Consider the following 20,288-nt stretch of genomic DNA (forward strand, 5'->3'; position numbering starts at 1 on the left):
CCTTTAATTGTCCATGACATCCTCAAGGTGTCAGTGTGTTTATGTATATGGAAATCTTCATTACAAGACCTAGAGACAGCTGTGGGCGTGGCAAGAGCTGCAATATGGATGCAATCCCTCACTGGCTTCCCATCCACCAACATTTCCAAAGGTCTTTTGAATGGTGGATGAAGGTTTTTTGTCCCCGCATAGGTTTCTGAACTGTACCTTTAATTCATGCTGAACTGATCCAAACGCTTACCCCAAACAATTAATGACTCCTATTTGTTATGGCAGAAAATTGTGTCCTCTTACACTTAATTTTTTATTTATGATCTTTTAATATTATTATTATTATTACTATTCTCTTTATGGCTTATAGATGTATGTATTGTGTTTTTTATCCTTAACCTTTCCTCTCCATCCACATTTACTAGGGTTTAGGTCAGAGCTGTGGGATTGTTTTGGTGTTTTCCTCTCTTGTTGTTCCTCTCCTCTCATGGAATGTTCATTCAAGGCTGAGAGACGATCTCTGTTCCCCAAAACATAGAAACCTAGACTGTGTAAATGATGATGCATCCCTTTGCTCGGGGCCAGATGCCCGAAGCCGCCCTAGGTGGCAGGTCTCTGGACCAGCTGTATATGTGTTTTAGCACTTCTCTGTTTAATCTCTTTTGTTAAATAAATTCTTCAAAGACAACGGTTGGTTGTAACTCAATTATTTGCTCAGTCCCTCACCAGGAATATAATTTCCACGATACTATTTACCCTGTAAAACAAAACCTGTGAAACACACTGCAGAGTTGCGATCCTTGACACAACAGAACAAGCAGACAAGACTCACAAACACCACTATTTGTTTTGTTTGTTTTATTTTTAAGGTTTTGACCGGATGTGTGCAAATTGACATGATAGCATTTGAAATCATGGTTGTACACCGCCCTTCAGTGGTCATGGTAAGGAACTACACTTGTGGCTAAAACACAATAATAATGTCAGTTTAGCTAATCAATTTTAGTAAATCCATATACAAAGTACACTTTGTGTGACTGCTACCAATAAGAGTATTATAAAATTGTAATAAATGGTTATTTTTTTGGTTTCTGCCTTTACCCTGCTGGAGCTGAATTACAAGTTTTTACTGCCCTCCATTGGTCACAGTGAGAAACTACACAACAGCAACACATCACCTTAAGGTAACGATAATATCATACTAATACTTGTCAATACTGGCATTTATAGTCATGTCAAGTAATGTTGATAATATCTGTATTAATTTGACTTATCAAATAACCTATAACTGCTTTAGGTTGCATTTGGATCTTCAGTTTATGTACAATGCACAGTTTTCTGTCACTTCACTTTACAGTTACATGACAGGAGGATAATCAGCACCTTCTGGAAAAGTTTTTCAAGTATAATTGAAAATTAAAACACAATTCAGTCAATAAAATATCAATGTCAATCTGAGGCACTAAATCTTATGCTTCCTGCAATTTCACAAACAAAAAAAGTTCATTTAGCACCGTGTTTTAGCACCACATACAAAACTCAATAACAGTCCATATTACCAATGATTCTGTTAACTCACTAAGTGTACTTTCTCTTAGCATGTCCTACTGCGTAAACCATTGCTTAATGTCTTCATTACTGTGAGAATACTAAATATCGGACAACTTTCTGTTCTCATTTTCTGTCGCTAAAAGTAAAGACATTACAAATGTTGTCTTTTTTGTTTTAAAATCATTATTCTTATTACTCTGTGAGCTTAATCTGTAAAAAATATTATAATCTTAAATCCATCCAGATTTACACATTAGGGACTGACAAAGGAACATTAGCAGATCTTGTTTTGGGAAATACACTTATTCGCTGCTTTGTTGACAGTAAGATGAGAAGATTGATACCACTCTCATGCCAGCAAATACGACTTTACAGCTTGCAGCTTTTTAGCTTATCTAAAGCATAAAGACTGAAAACCGGAGGAAAGAGCAAACCCGGCTCTGCTTGAAGGTTACAAAATCCGACAAACAGCACCTCTATGTCTTATTAATGAACATGTTATATCTTGTTTATTTGATTAGTCCAAAACTAAAGTGTAAAAATGTCAAGTTATATCTGATGATCAGGCGCGTAAATAGAAGAAATCTAATTAGAATGTTTTCCAAAATGTAGAACTATTCATTTAATGACACCATGCTGAACCTTTTAGTTGTTGTGGCATGTAGGTCTATGCAGTAGCCTATAAAGACAATGAAACTGTTGTAAATATTTAACAAATCCATACAGCTGGGCTCAGCTATCTTCAGCCTTGCCTTCCCTCTCTGACTCATTTTCACTCAACGCTAGCTTTGATGAGGTACCCATTGAAAGTGATATAGACATCTACATCATCACTGTAAATAGCGTTTTCCCTCTCCCTCTTGTACAGGCGGACCCAAACCTCATCGCTCAGCTCCAGCTCTAGCATCAGGCTCTGACTCTGCATGATGGAGCGGTCGCTGGGCTGGGCGTACACGATGACCTGCTCTGTGTCGTTCTGCATGATGTGTAGGTACGTCTCTTTGAAGTTCCACGTGTGAATGTTGACATTGAAGAAGTAGATCCCCGGGATGTGGCAGAGGAATTTCCCCTTGAACATGTCGAAGTGGCCTTCCTTGTTGACGAAGACTGTGTCAAACACAAGCGCCTGGTAGGACTCCATGCTGTGGAGGGATTTGCGACGGCCGACGGAGAAGGCAGAGTACTGGACTTTGCAGGGGTCTCCTGGAAGACCTGCCTGGCCCTTGTCACCTTTTGAGCCCATTGCACCTCTGGAACCTGGAGGACCTTCCTGTCCAGCTTTACCTGGAGTTCCTCTGTCGCCACGATCTCCTTTTTCACCTACACAGAGTGATAGTTATATTACCAGAAATATTAAATGTATGCTTGCAGAAGATAGAATCAAAGAAAATTTTTTAAAGCTGTGATTATTAAAATAATAAGCCACCACATTTCTTTCTCTGGTTCAGCTCAGTTCAAAACAATTAAATGTATTTTGGGGTTACTCGTCAGATAGTTTACTTGAGTGTAAAGGCAAGATTTTTTAAACTGGAGAAAGTGATTGAGGAACTCAAAGGCACTGGGCCTGGCGTGTAGTTGCTTTTGTCTCAGCTGTCCATTGACCTGGATGGCTTCATAAACCTATCTAGAGAAGGAATTTTTCTGCATTTTTGAGAAAACCTGCAGGATGCTCTGAAAGCTTCTCAGAGCTCTGCCAATCAGCATATGTGAACGTTTAAAGCAGTATAACTTAGATCATCTACGGTGGACAAACAGCATCAACCAAGAGAAAGTGGTCTCAAGATGAATTTAGCAGGGCTATGATGGATATATGTATATTATATAGTCTGCAAATGCTGCTAAGTGGCATGACACCAAATATGGCCTGATACTGTTGAAGATATCATACCTTTGAGGATGGTCATGTTGATGTAGGTGCGGATCTCTGGTACAAGAATGAACCGTTCTGTGGCAGGCTGGGCTCCGCTGCCCTCTGGTTGCTCCACGTGATCACAGCAGTGTCTGCAGGGGACAGGAGGAGCGCTCGGAGGAGGCACCAGGGCCACCAGGGAGGTCAGGGACAGAAGGACGAGGACACACAACATAGCTGTGCCTACAGTAAGAACAGAAGAACCAGATGACTGGAAGAGCCTCAAAGTTTTGGACTCTTAAATTATTTGCAGCTGGTGGACATGGTAATTTATTTTTCTTGACCCATGACTTGATCTGGGTCAGTGCTACAGTGAAATGAAATCTCCCACTTTAAACAAAGGCTCTGTGTGTGGCTAATAAGCAATCAATGAACAGCTTTGGGAACCTACAATATGATATCCAGTTTTCGCCTCTATTCTAGAAATCGAGACGTTTGTCCTACAATAGCAGGTTGAACTGGAAGTTTATTTGATGCTGCGGCAGAATGTAAACATTTTACCCTATTTCTATTGCACCTGTCAAATCACATAATGCATTACACTGAGGCAAAAAAGAATAAAATAAAAAATAAATGCATGCAACATGCATGCAACATAAGTAAGAGTCAACAGTCTTGCTGCTTTGGCACACAGGTGCTATGAGCTAAATGCTAACATCAGCATGCTAACATGCTCACATTGGCTAATATGCTGATGATTAGCATGTATAATGTCTACCATGTTCACCATCTTAGTTTACCATCTTAGCTTGCTAAAATTTGCTAATTAACCCTTACCTACAGCTGAGGCTGATGGGAATGGCCTTTGTTTTGACCTGGTGATGGCGCTAGATGAAAAGTTAAGTAATCAAATCATTGTGATTCATCATCAGGGGAACATGAATGTCTGTATCCAATTGCATGACAATTCATCCAATAGTTGTTTCGATATTTCACTCAACAGAGGAAAACTCAGAGGATGACCAAAGTCATTAGGATTCGTTGTCCAGGAACCATGAATGTCTGGATAAAATTTCACAGCAAGCCATCCAGTAGTTGCTATTTCACTGTGGACAAAAAAGGTGGACACACTGGCCAACAAACATGGCATCCACAGATCCATCCTCCTAGCATGACTAAAAATGTCAATCTATACAGGCAGGTTTACATAAAAGGGAGCAAAACCATGGAGTTTAATTTGATCTTAAAATGGAGACCGAAAGTAAGCAGGAAATATAGGCTACTATGTTTTACGCACCATTGTTTTGATTTTGTTTGTTGATCAAACACAACTCCAAGATTTAATTCACTGAATGGGAATAATGCAGATGTGTCCCCCTTTTCAGTGCCATACATAGAGATAACATTTAGGTTGACAATTAGATTAATGTCCATAATTTTACATTTAAATTATTCCCAAAACAAGAAAAATAAAAGAATCACATAAAGAAAGAGGAAACCATCAGTAGCTATGAAACATATGCACTATCCAAAATATCAGTTGTTCAGCAGCTGCTCAGAGAATAAAATCGTTCTGTGTCCTGGATGTCATTTCCAGAGCAGTGGAAAAGAGAAAGAGGAATCTTCTACCCTGAGCCAGAGAAAACATTTCATTACCCCAGAAAGAAGAAATGGGAGTCAGGAATTGTGGAAAAAACAAATAAAGTGAAGCCTTCTTGCAACAAAAGCAGCATATTTGTTTATGAGGTGGCCGTGCATTCACAGTGACATTTCGCTGGTTGCTGAAATGAAAAGCCTTAGAAAATATTCACAGAGCTGATGGTGACAGGTCAATTGGTGCCTCATAGACTCACTAATGCACTTCATCCATATCCCAAAAGTAAAGAAAATGGAAAAATAATGGGAGAGGGTAGGGGTACAAGGATCATAAATCAACTGAAAAATCACCCTCCACAGAACCTATAATTTATCACCTATTAGCACAGGAAGGTGGACTCCTCTCAACGGTTTATTTTATCCAGAGAAAAACAGTGTTGTGGGGTTTTTTTAGGCAGAGTATTTTTCACTGGAAAAATGATGGCTGCCTGCCAGATTCTCAGTGATCAGCCAGTATCTGTGTACTGTTTCTGGAATGGTGTATGTTAGCTGTGTTTATACAGGACAGCTGTATCCATTTGACAGTTACATCCTTCAAAGCAAAAGACCACAAACACAGATAAATGTTCAAAACCTTCATTTACTGTTGATGTTTTGCTATGATCGACAGAAGAAACAAAATTTTGAACTACAATGATATTAAATGGTAAATCTAAACCTGTGAAACCAGTTTCTTTACTGTTTGGATTGAAAGCCTAAACTGGACCGGACAGCTTTCTTTGTTTATTATTAGGTATATACTGTACACACTAATACAATCCAAATTGTATTGTTCTGAACATTTTTTGAAACTGTTGAAATGTTGGTCATTTGTGTCATAGGGGTGTTGTTACAGTATGTTGGACTGCATTATAGGCCTATTACAATGTCAGGGGACACACGTGCATGGTTGGATTTCTGAGTGGGTCTACTGGTTTCTGACGTGTCAAAGAGACAGAACAAGTACAAATATAACAAAAATGATCACAAAGAGATGCAAAATGACTACAAAGAGGCATAAAACAACCACAAGTAGATGCAGGAAGTGAACAGAAACGAGAAGGGCGGAAAATAACACAGTAAAACAGGAAATTAAGTATGAATGACCCCATGAAAAAACAACACAGAGAACAAGAAAACACGGAGACAGTAAGTAAATATAGACATGTGAGGACGGGATTATCAAAATAAAACAGGAAATCACCACACTCAAAACCAAAACCATAACAACAGAGAGACAAAACAACCACAGTAAGACACAAAGGGACTTCAGAGAGACCCAAAACAAGTACAAAGAAGCACAAAACAACTACAGATACACAAAACAACTACAATAAAGAAACTCAAAATGACTACAGAGATACACAATACAACTACAAATGACTACAGAGAGACACAAAACAACTACAAAGAGATACAAAACGACTGTAAAGTAGGACTGTAACGGTTCTGAAACCGAGTCGGTAGTGGGGTCGGTAGTGGTGTAGGCTATATCGTGTTTGTATTGACAGTAGGTTATTGTAGCCTAGGTAATTTTCCACATAAGTTTAGTGTTTATTTACTTCTTGAATCTGCTCCTGTTCTCTTCTCCCCACACACACACCTAGCCTGCACCTCTGGTCCCACAAGGCTAGGGATGGGGATCGTTAATTTTTATTGATATTGATACCCTTATTGAGACTGCTTAACGATCCGATTCTTTATCGATACCACTATTGATACTTTACTATTATTTAGTGATTGTTATTTGGTAAGACCAGACCCAACAGGCAAGAGGTAATGTTAGGCCTGCACGGTATGAAGAAAATATTCAATGTCCAATAACGTTATATATTGAGATGACATATCACTTGCAATAAATAAACATACATTGAAGTGTACATATTAACTGCCTGGTTGTTTTTAATTTAATATTTTAAATACAGCTAAATGTTGTTTCTAGAGCAGCAACATTAATGTTTACAGCAGCAAAGTAACTCAATAACTTTATCTGACATCACAACTAGTGAGTGAGGTTTAGAAAGAACAACATCAGTCTGTATCAGTCCTTCTTCTCTCGCTGGCTGCAGGTAACGTTACCAGGTAGAAGGAGGAGCGGCTGGTTTGTCTGAGCCAGCAGCTGAGTTTTTAAGACTACAGACCAGTCTGTGCTCCAGACAGACAGCTTTCTATTTAGCTTGTTTTTAACATTTGACTAATGCCAAGCTAGCGTTAGCTGTGCTTGTATAAAACATACAGGATGAGATACTGAGGACAGAGATGATTAAATTAACCATTTCTACATGTTTAACGTTACCTTACAGACAGGTGTATTGATTAACTATTGTCATTTTACTTGCAAAGGTTTTATTGCACGTACTTACAGTAACAAGCGTTGCTGTCATCAACTAACGTTACAGTAGTTTGGAGCTAACTTAACCCTCACCATATTCCACCACGACGCCGCAGCCTCTCGCTTTGCTGCCGCTTTGTGTGTGTGTGTGTGTAGGAGCCCTGCCGCTTTGTGTGTGTGTGTGTGTAGGAGCCCACAGAGAGCAGGCAGACTGCAGCCTGATGATTTTCATATCCATTGCGTTTCAAATCAAATCAGATTTGACGCTCGAGACATAGCGTTACATCATAGGACCCGCAAGTCTTGATATCAGTATAGATAGCTCGAACCTTATTGATGGCAAACTCAACAACTTGCTCTGCCTCTTTCTGTCTCTCTCTTGCTGTATGTGTCTCTGCTGACTTTCTCCATCAGCAGTATGTTTCATAAAGTCGCTGTGTTTAAAGAGGTCATGTTATGCTCATTTTCAGGTTTAAAATCTTATTTAGGGGTTGTACCAGAACAGGTTTACATGGTTTAATTTTCAAAAAACACCATATTTTTTCATATTGCACATTGTTGCAGCTCCTCTTTTCACCCTGTGTGTTGAACGCTTCGTTTTAGCTACTGAATGAGGCATCTTACTTGTACAAAATCTTTGTTGGGAGTTGTGCATGCCCAGTTACTAGGTAAGGATTGCTAGCCAATCAGAAAAAGAGTAGGGAGTGTCCTGGGGGGTGGACTTTGGGCTTTTTCACTTTGCAAACCTATTACATGCACAAGTTATATAACTCAATAGAGGGAAAAAGCCAAAAAGCATAATTTGACCTCTTAAATAAACCGAAACCAACCTTACTGACACCTGCTGTAGTGCATTCACTGTCGCTCTCATAATGTAACATTTCCTCCGTGTCCCTTAAGGTAATATAAGATAACATCTCTTTCTGTGATTCTCTGCAAAATGCTAAAGTGGGTTGCAAAATTTACTTTGGCAGGTGCAAATATACCTGGGTGGCCAGCCTAAGTAAAGTAGGCCTATATGTAATAATAATAATAATAATAATAATAATAATGGGGGAAAACCAAGGTATGAACCGAACTGTGGATTTGGTGTATTGTTACACCCTACTGTGAAGATAAAGAAGCTGTAATAAACGAAGTCTTTAATTTTTATCATAGGTACACTTCAACTGTGAAAGACGGAATCTAAAACAAAAATCCAGAAAATCACATTGTATGATTTTTAAATAATTAATTTGCATTTTATTGCATGACATAAGTATTTGATCACCTACCAACCAGTAAGAATTCCGGCTCTCACCGACCTGTTAGTTCTTCTTTAAGAAGCCCTCCTGTTCTCCACTCATTACCTGTATTAACTGCACCTGTTTGAACTCGTTACCTGTATAAAAGACACCTGTCCACACACTCAGTCAAACAGACTCCAACCTCTCCACAATGGCCAAGACCAAAGAGCTGTGTAAGGACATGAGGGATAAAATTGTAGACCTGCACAAGGCTGGGATGGGCTATAGGACAATAGGCAAGCAGCTTGGTGAGAAGGCAACAACTGTTGGAGCGGTCTGGGGCCCGGGGCCCCATGCAAGATCTCACCTCGTGGGGCATCAATGATCATGAGGAAGGTGAGGGATCAGCCCAGAACTATACGGCAGGACCTGGTCAATGACCTGAAGAGAGCTGGGACCACAGTCTCAAAGAAAACCATTAGTAACACACTACGCCGTCATAGATTAAAATCCTGCAGCACATGCAAGGTCCCCCTGCTCAAGCCAGCGCATGTGCTGGCCGGAACACACAGCCAGGGCAACTAAGGAGCGGCTCCGTAAGAAGCATCTCAAGGTCCTGGAGTGGCCTAGCCAGTCTCCAGACCTGAACCCAATAGAAAATCTTTGGAGGGAGCTGAAAGTCCGTATTGCCCAGCGACAGCCCCGAAACCTGAAGGATTGGGAGAAGGTCTGTATGGAAGAGTGGGCCAAAATCCCTGCTGCAGTGTGTGCAAACCTGGTCAAGAACTACAGGAAATGTATGATCTCTGTAATTGCAAACAAAGGTTTCTGTACCAAATATTAAGTTCTGCTTTTCTGATGTATCAAATACTAATGTCATGCAATAAAATGCAAATTAATTATTTAAAAATCATACAATGTGATTTTTCTGGATTTTTGTTTTAGATTCAGTCTCTCACAGTTGAAGTGTACCTATGATAAAAATGACAGACCTCTACATGCCTAGGAGGAAAAGCTGCAAAATCAGCAGTGTATCAAATACTTCTCCCCACTGTAGGCTACAGATAGGCCTATATATTCTAACTTTCGCCTGGTCAGATCAAAAATCAATGATTTCAGGCAGACACTAACACATTCAAAGAAACACCCCTCTACAACTGCACTCTCACTTGGTCACTGTGCTTACAAAAGGGATGCCATCCCCCTTCTGATCACCTCCTCTACATTTAGCCTATTGTCTCATAATCTGCCTATACACTGGCTGCAGTGCCATTTGCTATTGAAGAGTTGTTTAGAAACACAGTTTAGCGTCATTGTTATAGTTCAGTCATCGAAACTCTGATGAGAGATCGTTATCTACATGCTGTAGCCTTCTTGACCACACTCTCACAATGGTGTGTACTAGCAGAATGTGTGTATGCCTATGTGTGCATTTTTGACAGCAGTTTTATCCAATCAAAATGTTGTTGTTGGTCATAATGGTGTATATCTAATGTAATTTATCTTGCAGTGAAAATATGCTGCTTGTGTTAAGGTTCTGTTGGGATATATCAACACTGAACAACAGATGGCCAGTGTGTTTCATATGGCTCATCCACTGACCAGGGATATTACATAACAGGGTTTAATGGAAAACCCCACATGAACTGGAAACTTGTGCATGAAATGTGTATGTAAATAAATAGGGGGTAATCCACGCCCCGCAGCCGTGAAAACAACATAGCCTTCTTAATATACATTTTGCAGACTGCCATGCATTTAGTTGAAGCATGTTTCTATCTCTGTGCGGTCTCATGCAGTCGCGTGCGGGTCCGGTCGAGCGCAAACGGAGTTGCAATGAGAGGTTCATTGTTAAATAATCCAAAATTGATCACCACAAGGCCCCCACTCCGCACTCATGCAACCATCGCTCAGCCGACTGATAACTGAGATATTTTATTTTATTTATCTGAATGAATCTCACCAGTGTCGCGTTTCCGGAGCCGCGTCCGTCCGCTGAGGAGACTCAGTAGCCTGTACGGAGGAGAGAGGTTCCTGAGTCAGCAGCCCCCTCTCTCACTCCCTCTGTGGGAGTGAGTTGTGACATGTTTTCCTACAGATCCCTCCTAGTTTCCCACAGACTCGGGCAACAAGTGTCTGTCCATTTATTTGACAGCAACCAACCTCTGGGGAGGACAGTTACCACCTGCAAAAGATGGCCCGGTGACCCTGATCTGAAGATCAGAAGCCTATAAGTCATGTAGCAAGGCCAGATATTTCACTTTACTGTTGATGTTGATGGGAGCAATAAAAACGGCGGGAGAGCTTTAGAAATAAAGTCGTTGGGGGTCTGGAAAGGTAGACAGCGGACCAAACCACTGTGAGGTACAAGAGAGGTGGAGGATAGGCTAATCTTTCAAACCTTAAAAACCGCTTTGGACTCGTTGAACATGAGCTGTTAACCGTTTGATACCAAATATATTGGCTGGACGGTGACGGACAATAGTGGTTACAGTATTGATCAAAATTATTACTAGGGACAATTCTGTAGCCTAGTTGCTGGATATTGAAATATTGAAATGTTGGTTACAACTCTGACGCTTTAATTTGCTCAAAGTTGTCTCATAACTATTGTTGAAGATTTTTATTTAGCCATGATGTTTGAATATTCTATATGCCTAGCTTGATAACTGGTAAATACTAAAATAATGCTTATTAAAAGATACACTGAAATTTAGGGGTGAGTCTTCTACCTCAGCCTTGTTGCTCTCAGGCTGCAGCCTTCACATTTTTGTGAGAACACACCGACTTCACAAGAACACACATTTTTTTAAGAGCACAAAAACACACACACACCCAATTAGTCAGTGTTGCTAGTAAGCCATATCAAGAGCTCAGCTGGAGGCCATAATTCTGAATTAATTGCATATCTGACCGAGGGACAATGGGGCCTTTATGAATTTTAACAAATTGTTGCTAGCACCTGCACTCAGGCCTGATAAAATACAAGCCTAGACACATGAATACAATGGGCCTTTGCAAGTAGACTGCAGTTCTGAAGGCAGTGAAGGTCAGCATGTAAGTCAGCACATGAACTTGGAGTGCCCGTGTTGACAATAACCAACTGTGTGATTGTTTTATGCATAGACAATGTTTTTCCTCCCATAAGATCACACAACAGATACAATTTCAAATTTCATAACTGCATTTGCCATAGGCTTGACTGGATAATGCTTTCCTCAATAACTGTGTAAAGCAGTGGAGCAAAACTAAGTCACTAACTCCTGGTCATTCCCCCCAGGGCCTGCATTTCCTCTACTGAATTCCTCCATTCCTCCCAGCTGCTGCAGCTGCAGAGAGAGAGAGAGAGAGAGAGAGAGAGAGAGAGAGTTGGGGAGGCTATAATTTCCAGACCTGAATTAAAACTATAATGTTCTGCTTCAGAGGCGGATGCCAGAGAAAATGAAAGAAAGAGAGAAACGTGATCACTGCAGTGAAAGAGATGTAAAGCATCCAGCCCAGGGCCTTAAAGCTGTGTGTTGCAGGGTCATCTGGAATCAGGTATTTTTTTTACACAGATAAGGCTTATCATTTGATAATTGCTCTCTCACGGACACCAAAGTAATCGACATGTACCCACCACCATTGACACCCAGGCAGATGAAAAGATGTTATGTTATGAACAGATTTAGGTACAACGTTTTGAGTAGTTACCAGGGAAAAAATGAGGAAGGAACAAGGAATAGATAATGAGAAAATACATAATCTAATTTTAGCTAATGATCAGTTACTTAAGAAACAAGTGAGGAAAGAATCCAGAACAACTTGAACTATGATTCATTCACAGATGTCGATGAAGTAATTATTAATGATTCACTAATACTATATAGTCCAGTTGTTGCTGAGAAATCAGAGGACTGATTACTCTTTTGAAATATCGGGCTGCAGCCAGCTGCTGGTTAGCTTAGCTTAGCATAAAGACTTGAAACAGCAACTCATCAGTTTCACACTTGGCTTTTTCTACTGATCTAACAAACAATATAACATATTAATTGGTGAGCTTTAGGTGCTGGTAGGTGGATTTTGTTCCCTTTGGACAGAGCCTAGCTGTTTCCCCGTGTTTCCAGTCTTTGTGCCAAGCTAAGCAACCTTTACTGGAAAGCCCCTGGTCAGTGACCAGTGCAAAAGTGATGTCCTCTAGATTCATTTCAATAGTTTAGTAATAAAACTATCCAGAATTTCACAATGAAAAGCAAAGACGAGAAAGTGAAATAACTAACCTGAGTAATATACATACATTTTTTCTTAGTCCTGTTTTGTTCATCATGTTGGGAACCACCGTTTTAAGCCATGTGGAACGCCGTCCTGAATAAGAACAAGAGGGGGATGAGGCAGACTGAATGCACATGTGTAACATGAGGCACAGCTGTTGAACATTACCACCGCTGGGTCCTTGGGGTTGAGGTTTATACTATCTGAACATTTACTGTGTGTTGTCTTTAGGAATCAGACGTTTGTTTCCCAGTGGAGCTCCTAATTCTGTTCTCTCTCTATCTGTCTATCTGACCCCAGTGACCCTCCTGTGGTGTTCTTTAAGGTGGTATTTCATTTGGAAGCATTGCATTCTTAAATCAAAGGTCTCATTTAGCTCTCTTTTTGGTGTCTCTTTTATGAGCTCCAGCAGCAGTATCTCACAAACACCGTAACATTGCACACATATAATTCTTCCTCTCTCTGACCTTGGAGACCTCTTCTGGGTGTGGCGACTGCTGACCACAGCATAGCCGCTCACTTTCGCAGCTCATAAAACAGACCCAAACCTCAGAGGAAAACCAGGAGTGGAAGTGCAGCTGGATGTTAAATAACTAAATCAATCTATGGAAGGAAATATTTGTGCTCTCCTGTGCTAGTAGATTGGAGATTAGATGAGATTGATTGGAGACTTTTTTTTTGCCTTCCACATCCCCACCCCCACTTTCCCCTCCAAAACATACTGTTAGTGGCTGGAATTATCATGAGGCACTCAAAGTTGAAAACTGAGTGGAGTTAAAATTTTAGACCTCAAAGCGTTCTTGTGGCTCAGCTCAGGAAAAACAGAGGATGGACAGTTGGTTAGCGAGCACACTGTAGCTTAGCTGTTCCTCACAAATCTGATGCTCACATCAAATGGTTATAAATCCATCTCATAAATTTGAATGACTAATATCAGGGCAACACACTTAAGGAATGGACTCGGCACAACTCCAGATGATTCAAACAAGGACAGGTTTTATTAACAACGCTGGAACAATGTTACTAGGAATGAGTTGATCTGGCAACTAACACAAGCAGCGGGTGGATATTTATGCTGCATTCGTGTGCTCCTTGGATGGTCTCATTTCCCGTGTTGGGAAGTTGTTCTTCTGACTTCGGTGTGTTCATGTGCTTTAAGTCGGAATGTGGAAATGACATGGACGGTACTATAAAGATGTATTGGTTTAGCATTATCATTTTTGTTTCCCCAAGTTGTTACTGCACCAGTACATTACCTGAGACCACTAAAATATTGCTTGTTTTGCAAATACCGATAATAAATAACTTTCCTAATTAATCTACTTCACTCTTCATGGACAGCAAACTAACAGTTAAAACCTAATACCATATCGCAAATGAAACCATCGCAAATATGTACATGCAATACGTGATTTTGTACCATTATTTAAACATTTCTAACCATCAACCGTATTGTCCGCCATGTTTCTATGTGTATGACGTAAACAACTCGGCAACTGATGTAGCAAAATATTCTCAGACTTTCAGAGTTGTTGTTCCAACTTCAGTGGGCGTTCAGGTGAATTTTCACAACTGGGAAAACTTTTTTCTTGTTATTCCAACAGCACATGAATGCACTATGATGCTATGAGACAGGGAAGACAATGAGGGACAGGTGGGACACATTAGGCCGGAGACAGGGGATCAGACAGGGACCAGGGAATAGAGGAACCTGAAGTGAGACACAACATGAGAAATCAAAACAGAAACATAGAGTCAACACAACATGACCTTATGTGCTCTGGCTGGGCATGACAACTAATACATTTTACAGCCGGTTATCTGATCTTAGCAGACCACAAAGCCTGTAATAGTAACAATAATAATAATAATAATAATCATCATCATCATCATCTTTATTTATAAAACACGCACATCCATGTTACAAAGTGCTTTCACAAGGTTTTCACCATCAGGTTTTAAGATAAAAAAGATAAACAAGAAACAGATAAAAACAAGAAAACATTTTAAGGAATTACAGTAAAAAGAAAAGAAAAATAAAGTAAACTAAATGCAGGAAAGGCTCTCCTATAAAAAATATTTTTTTTTAAGAAGGGACTAAAAGGAGTTAATTGTTTCAGCTGACCTGATTTCCCCCTGTGAACAGACGGAAGCAGCTAACTTGGCTCTGTCCAAAGGTAACAAAATCCACCTATCAGCATCTATATGTGCGCCTAACTACTACTTCCTGGAGTCTCCACCGTTGGCTTGGCAACTACTCTTGGCCAATAAATAGTCTGGTACACAACACCACGTATATCAACAAATTGTTTTTTTTACCCTTTTTTTGTACAGTTTAAACAAACACGATATGACATTGTACTTAGCGTTAGAGCTGTTTGAAAGGCAAATTTTGTTAGTGTTGGACTGAGCCAGGCTGTTTACCCCCTTTTTCAGGCTTTGTGCTAGGCTAACAGTCTCCTGGCTGTAGCTTCCTAACTGTTCAGCATTAGAGAAGATCATAATGATAAAGGCTCTGGTGTTTGCATGTAAATACAAATAGGTTGTCACCCACACATCTTTAAGTATAAATTGATAATTTTAATAAAAACAGCAGCTGTTGTTGTTGAACAAGCTTGTGGATCTGTTCCTGGTTATTCTCAGTGCTTTATTATAACATATTTCATATGTTGGCCCTCTCCAATATGGCCCCTGTGGTGGTTGTGACTGTGGCTCCTGACAGCAATGCTCTGGTTTTCTGTTTCTACGCCACATATAGAGGGTGAAACACACAGTCAGCCAACCCCACATCCTCCTATTTCACTGTGGGTTAGATCCAAAACAAGCCCTGTGGGTTTTCAGCAGGATTTACAAGTTTGTTTTCTCTGATCTGTTTTATGTACCCTGCCTGTCTCCATCTCATCTGGCCAGATGGGTCAAAGCTGTCTCTGTGATTGACAGAGCAAGCAGAGGAAATCTAAACAGGCTGAGACTGCAAAGCCACCCAGCTGGAATAGTGCCCGATGGACACTGCCAGCACACTGAACAGATAAAGATCATAAATTTTAAATCAGGGGAGAGAGAATGAATGTAAAGGACTAAGATGTTAGTGTTTCTTGTTGTGTATACCTGACAACAGTAACACTAAACAGACCCCTGAGAGAAGAAGAGCGAGGAATCTCTGGTTCAGTTTTGTTTACTTTCTTAATGTCACCTAGTGGTAGGATGAACATAGTGCATCAAGCATACTTCAGTCTATAGTTTCTTTTTATATTTCTCAACAACAATAATAATATCCATTAATGATTACATCTCTTGGGTGGACCCTGCTCTCCTGCCCCCTGTTGCCATCCTCTTGCCATGTCCTATGGTAGTTAATGTTATACTGCAACGTTTGTCCTGTCTTTTTGTAATGTTAAGAAAAAAAAAAACATACTTCAGTCTATTTTGGGACAAAAATGACAAACATTCAGTCACACTCATAATCAGAGTCAAAATTAATAGTACAGATGCAATACTGGGTTAATTTTACCCTGTACCTATAATGGTAAAAAAAAACAAAAAAAACCATTGGGTAACAAATGAAACCCAAGACAATGGGTTACTTTGATTCAGACTTAGTGCCATTGTTTTTAGATTACTGTTAGGTTATTTAGTCAAACTAAATGGTATGGTTGCAAACTGTTCTACATGACACTGTTTGTTACCAGACAAATTATTACAGACTGGTAATAAATATATGTATCTATAACTAACAATGCAATTGTGACAATTATGAGGTAAAACCTGAGCTTGTGTCTAATGCTATAGGTCTAAATAACCATATTTTAGGTAAATAACCCAACAGTGATCTAAAAAATATCATAGGTAAACTTAAATATGTTTTGTGTTGACGCTGTATTGACTCAAAATAGATCTATTTTAATCCACTGATTGTTTTGCGTGTAGCTTTTTTTTCTCTTGCGTTCAGGCACATACAATTGCTCTCTTTTGTGCGTTAATTCAATGAATTTGGGCATGACGTGCAACAGGTTAATAAGCTCTTGTGAAATGGAAAGAAGAGAAGGAGAAACACTGATGAAAAGCAACATCTTGTGCAGCTTCTTACTGACAGGGCTAAATATTGTTAATTCTCTGTGAGGTGAGCGGATGTTGCTGGTTGTGTCAGAGTTAAATGTCAAACCACACTCTAATACAAACGCTCTCTCTCACACACACCACCAGGACCACCTGACAGGACATGTAAACACTCACAACTACACACACCCTACACACACATTAGACACACACACACACACACACACACACATACAACCTTGGCTGCCTCTCACACGTTTTCTCACGTTGGCTCACATGCCCACCCCTCAGCCCTCATTCCACAACGACACAGGAAGTCAAAGGGTGACCCATTTCTACCAGAGGTTTTATTTTGTTTTGTCTCTGCACAGATGTCACCAAGTGCAACGGAAATGTACTGCACATGTACTGACAAGAGCAGCATTTATCACCAACCTCAATGATTTACATGAATCTAGAAATAGCAGTCTAATAAATGTTACATTTAATCTGTTATGCCTGTGCACAGCAGCACAATTCTTCATGTTAGATTGTAAACTTTATAAGGTGTAGCTATATTATAGGATGGAGGATCTGTTTCGGAAATAATGATGAATGACGATGAAAGGTGGTGATTTGATCACTTAAACGCATGGAATCGTTTATAAAAAATTAAAACAAAACCATGAGTGGAATATCAGCTGCTTTTCTTTTGACAGTATCAGTATAGGCTAAAATGATAATGAGATTAATGCTTAAATTCTGCTGTAGAGTTGGTTAGTTTAATACCCTTAAACACCAGCTCAGATTGTGTGAGCCATAACTTCTCATGAGTTCACTCTAAAGCAATGCTCACATGTTCTTTATTAAAAGTAATTTATTACAATTTACAGCAATCAAAATACATTTAAATCATGTTTCACTGCTTTTAAAATCCCAGATCTGCCTGCAGGAATGAAGATTTTTTTTTGGAGACATGTTCTTTTTATGATATTAGTAGTTTTATTAAAGAGTAGTCACAACATATGTCTTGTCTGGGAGATTAAAGTAATAAAAAGCAAAGTCAAAAACTGCATTTAAAAAAAAAAAAGACAGTTTTATTAATAACTGACAGTAGCATTTAGTTTAAAGTAATGTCTACTTTCATGCTTTTTAATATTATTTTAGATATGCATTTAGTAGTATTGAAAACAAAGCTCATTGAAACAGAAAAGGACATTTTAAAGTACTCGTTAAAGAGGTGGTATTATGCTTTTTGGCTTTTCCCCTCTCCTTTATTGAGTTATATATCTTTTTTCTGCATGTAACAGGTTTGCAAAGTGAAAAAGCCCAAAGTCCAGCCCAAAGGGAGTTCCCATCTCCCACAGAAAGCTCTGCTCTGAACCGCTTGAAAACAGCTTGTTTGTAGTCCAGCCCTTCACTTCCTTTACTTGTGACGTCACAATGAAAACGCGTCATAAAGCTTGCCAAGCGGCTAGCGGGGGTCAGGCACGCCCTCAAACCAAGCTAGTCTGAGCGGAGGCCCTTTGGGTCGACTCACCTTTGTTTGGGTTTCCATTGTAGAAATGTTGTACCTGTACCTGCTTCCAGGTACTTTTTTTCTTATCACCTCACCTCCATCGAGGTTCCGAGCGAGCTGAGGGATACTAAAATGTAACGTGAAAACACGACAGACTGCTGAGAATTGTCACTATTCACTGCATCATCATTGCGTGCGCCAGACAGAGGCCAGCAACAGAAAGTTTTATATTTTACAATTTTCGTATGGAATTTCATCACTAAATCCACTTCTGAGAAGTTTTGAGCTGAGAAATCAGCTGTGTAGATTTCGAATATTGACAGTTTTACTAGAAGTGATGGCGGAACAAAAATGTGCTTGAATATTTTCGGAGTTGAGGAGCTCCGCAAGTGGCGGTGGGGGATGCCTGTGCCAACTCGCGGGAGGAGCGTGTGAGTCCGGCCAGCTGCCCGCTCACAGGGCCCTCTGCTCCCGCCGTCACACTGACCGCTGCAGCAACAACGGCAGAGGAAAACACAGCTGGAAGGTTTTCATCTGTCTTTAAATTCTGAGTAATATTGAAACGTTTTAACCGTAGACTGTATATATTTTAAGAGCTGTGTGGATCGCTGGTGTGTGTGTCGCATTGAACATTACGTCGCCGCAGTTGTGTGTGGCATCGCTATCTCTGGGTACTATCTGCAATGGAAAATGGAGCAGGGCCGAATAGAGTCAAGTCTATCGATTTGCGCTATGGAAGCATTTTTCGGCGAGGCAGCATAGATCGTCAGAACACTGGCAACAGTTCAACGTTTAGTCCTGATGGTAAGCTGTGGAACAATCATGTTGTGTGGTTGTGGACTGGCAATAACTTATACCATCTGCTAGGTTACGGTCGCAGTCTGAAGGAGCTTTGATTTGGATCACACTACCTTGATACTTACGACCCGCCCTTCTCTGCTTCTGATTGGCTAGTAGTCCTTACCTGGGAACTGCGCATGTGCAACTCCCAACAGATTTTGTACAAGTATGCAAGTAAGATGCATCACTCTGTAGCTCAAGAGCGGAGCGTACAACACACAGGGTGAAAAGAGGAGCTGCAGCAATGTGCAGTATGAGAAAAATATGGTGTTTTTTTGAAAATTAAACCATGTAAGCCTGTTCAGGTACAACCCCTAATTAAGATTTTGAACCTGAAAATGAGCATAATACCACCTCTTTAAGAGTACCATAGTATTGTACACATTCAAAAATTAGGTATGTTACACCATGCTACATATGTACAGTGTCTAAATAATGACCCAGCACTATCCTTGTCAGTATGTCCATAAACAGTGTACACATACCAATCATAACTATTGTTCTTAGTAAGCAACTTTTGTTGTGTCGATTATGACAACAATTACAGCAATATACACATAGCGAATACTAGAATATAGCATCCTTTAATGGTTGTAGCACGTTCTAGCAAGCTACATAAACTGCTTAGAATGATGTCAAATTGTATTCAGTATGTACATTTTTAAGGGGCTATATGTAGTTTTTTTTTAATGAAATCACTTACCAAAACGGGTTGTATCCTCACAGAAAAATGAACCACACGCTTGCTTTGTCTGTTGCTCGGATTAGCGACTATTCTGCGTCCTATGTGAAAAAATTGGGTCTGATTTTCTGCATGCACGCTCCCGAGCCTCTTGCCTACTGATTCTGTACACAGAGCGACAACACCGCAGCTAACAAAATGGAATCCACTAACACCAAAAAATGGCCGGCTCCCAGCACAACACAGACTCCAACACAATCTCCACCCAAGGATAAAAAACAACAAAAAAGTTTTATGTGCTGAAGCCCGTCAGGCCAAATGTGAATCAGAGTGACATACCGATACTCAGGTACAGGGCTTCCTTGTTAGGGCTTACT

At 40.0% G+C, this 20,288-nt stretch overlaps 1 protein-coding gene across 1 annotated transcript; it reads right to left on the reverse strand.

The window, feature by feature from the left end:
• Nucleotides 1–832: 832 nt before the first annotated feature.
• Nucleotides 833–10,662, reverse strand: c1qtnf6a (C1q and TNF related 6a). Its single transcript, XM_038695495.1, has 3 exons — nt 10,548–10,662; nt 3,431–3,634; nt 833–2,862 (listed from the first exon to the last, which is right to left on the reverse strand). Exons 2-3 carry the CDS (start codon nt 3,624–3,626, stop codon nt 2,315–2,317), a joined length of 744 nt encoding a protein of 247 aa, XP_038551423.1. The 5' UTR covers nt 3,627–3,634; nt 10,548–10,662; the 3' UTR covers nt 833–2,314.
• Between the last annotated feature and the right edge of the window lie 9,626 nt (nt 10,663–20,288).

Source organism: Micropterus salmoides, unplaced genomic scaffold, assembly GCF_014851395.1.
Source record: "Micropterus salmoides isolate LMB-PRFRI ecotype aquatic unplaced genomic scaffold, ASM1485139v1 Ms_hic_scaffold_10, whole genome shotgun sequence".
Lineage (NCBI taxonomy): Eukaryota > Metazoa > Chordata > Actinopteri > Centrarchiformes > Centrarchidae > Micropterus > Micropterus salmoides.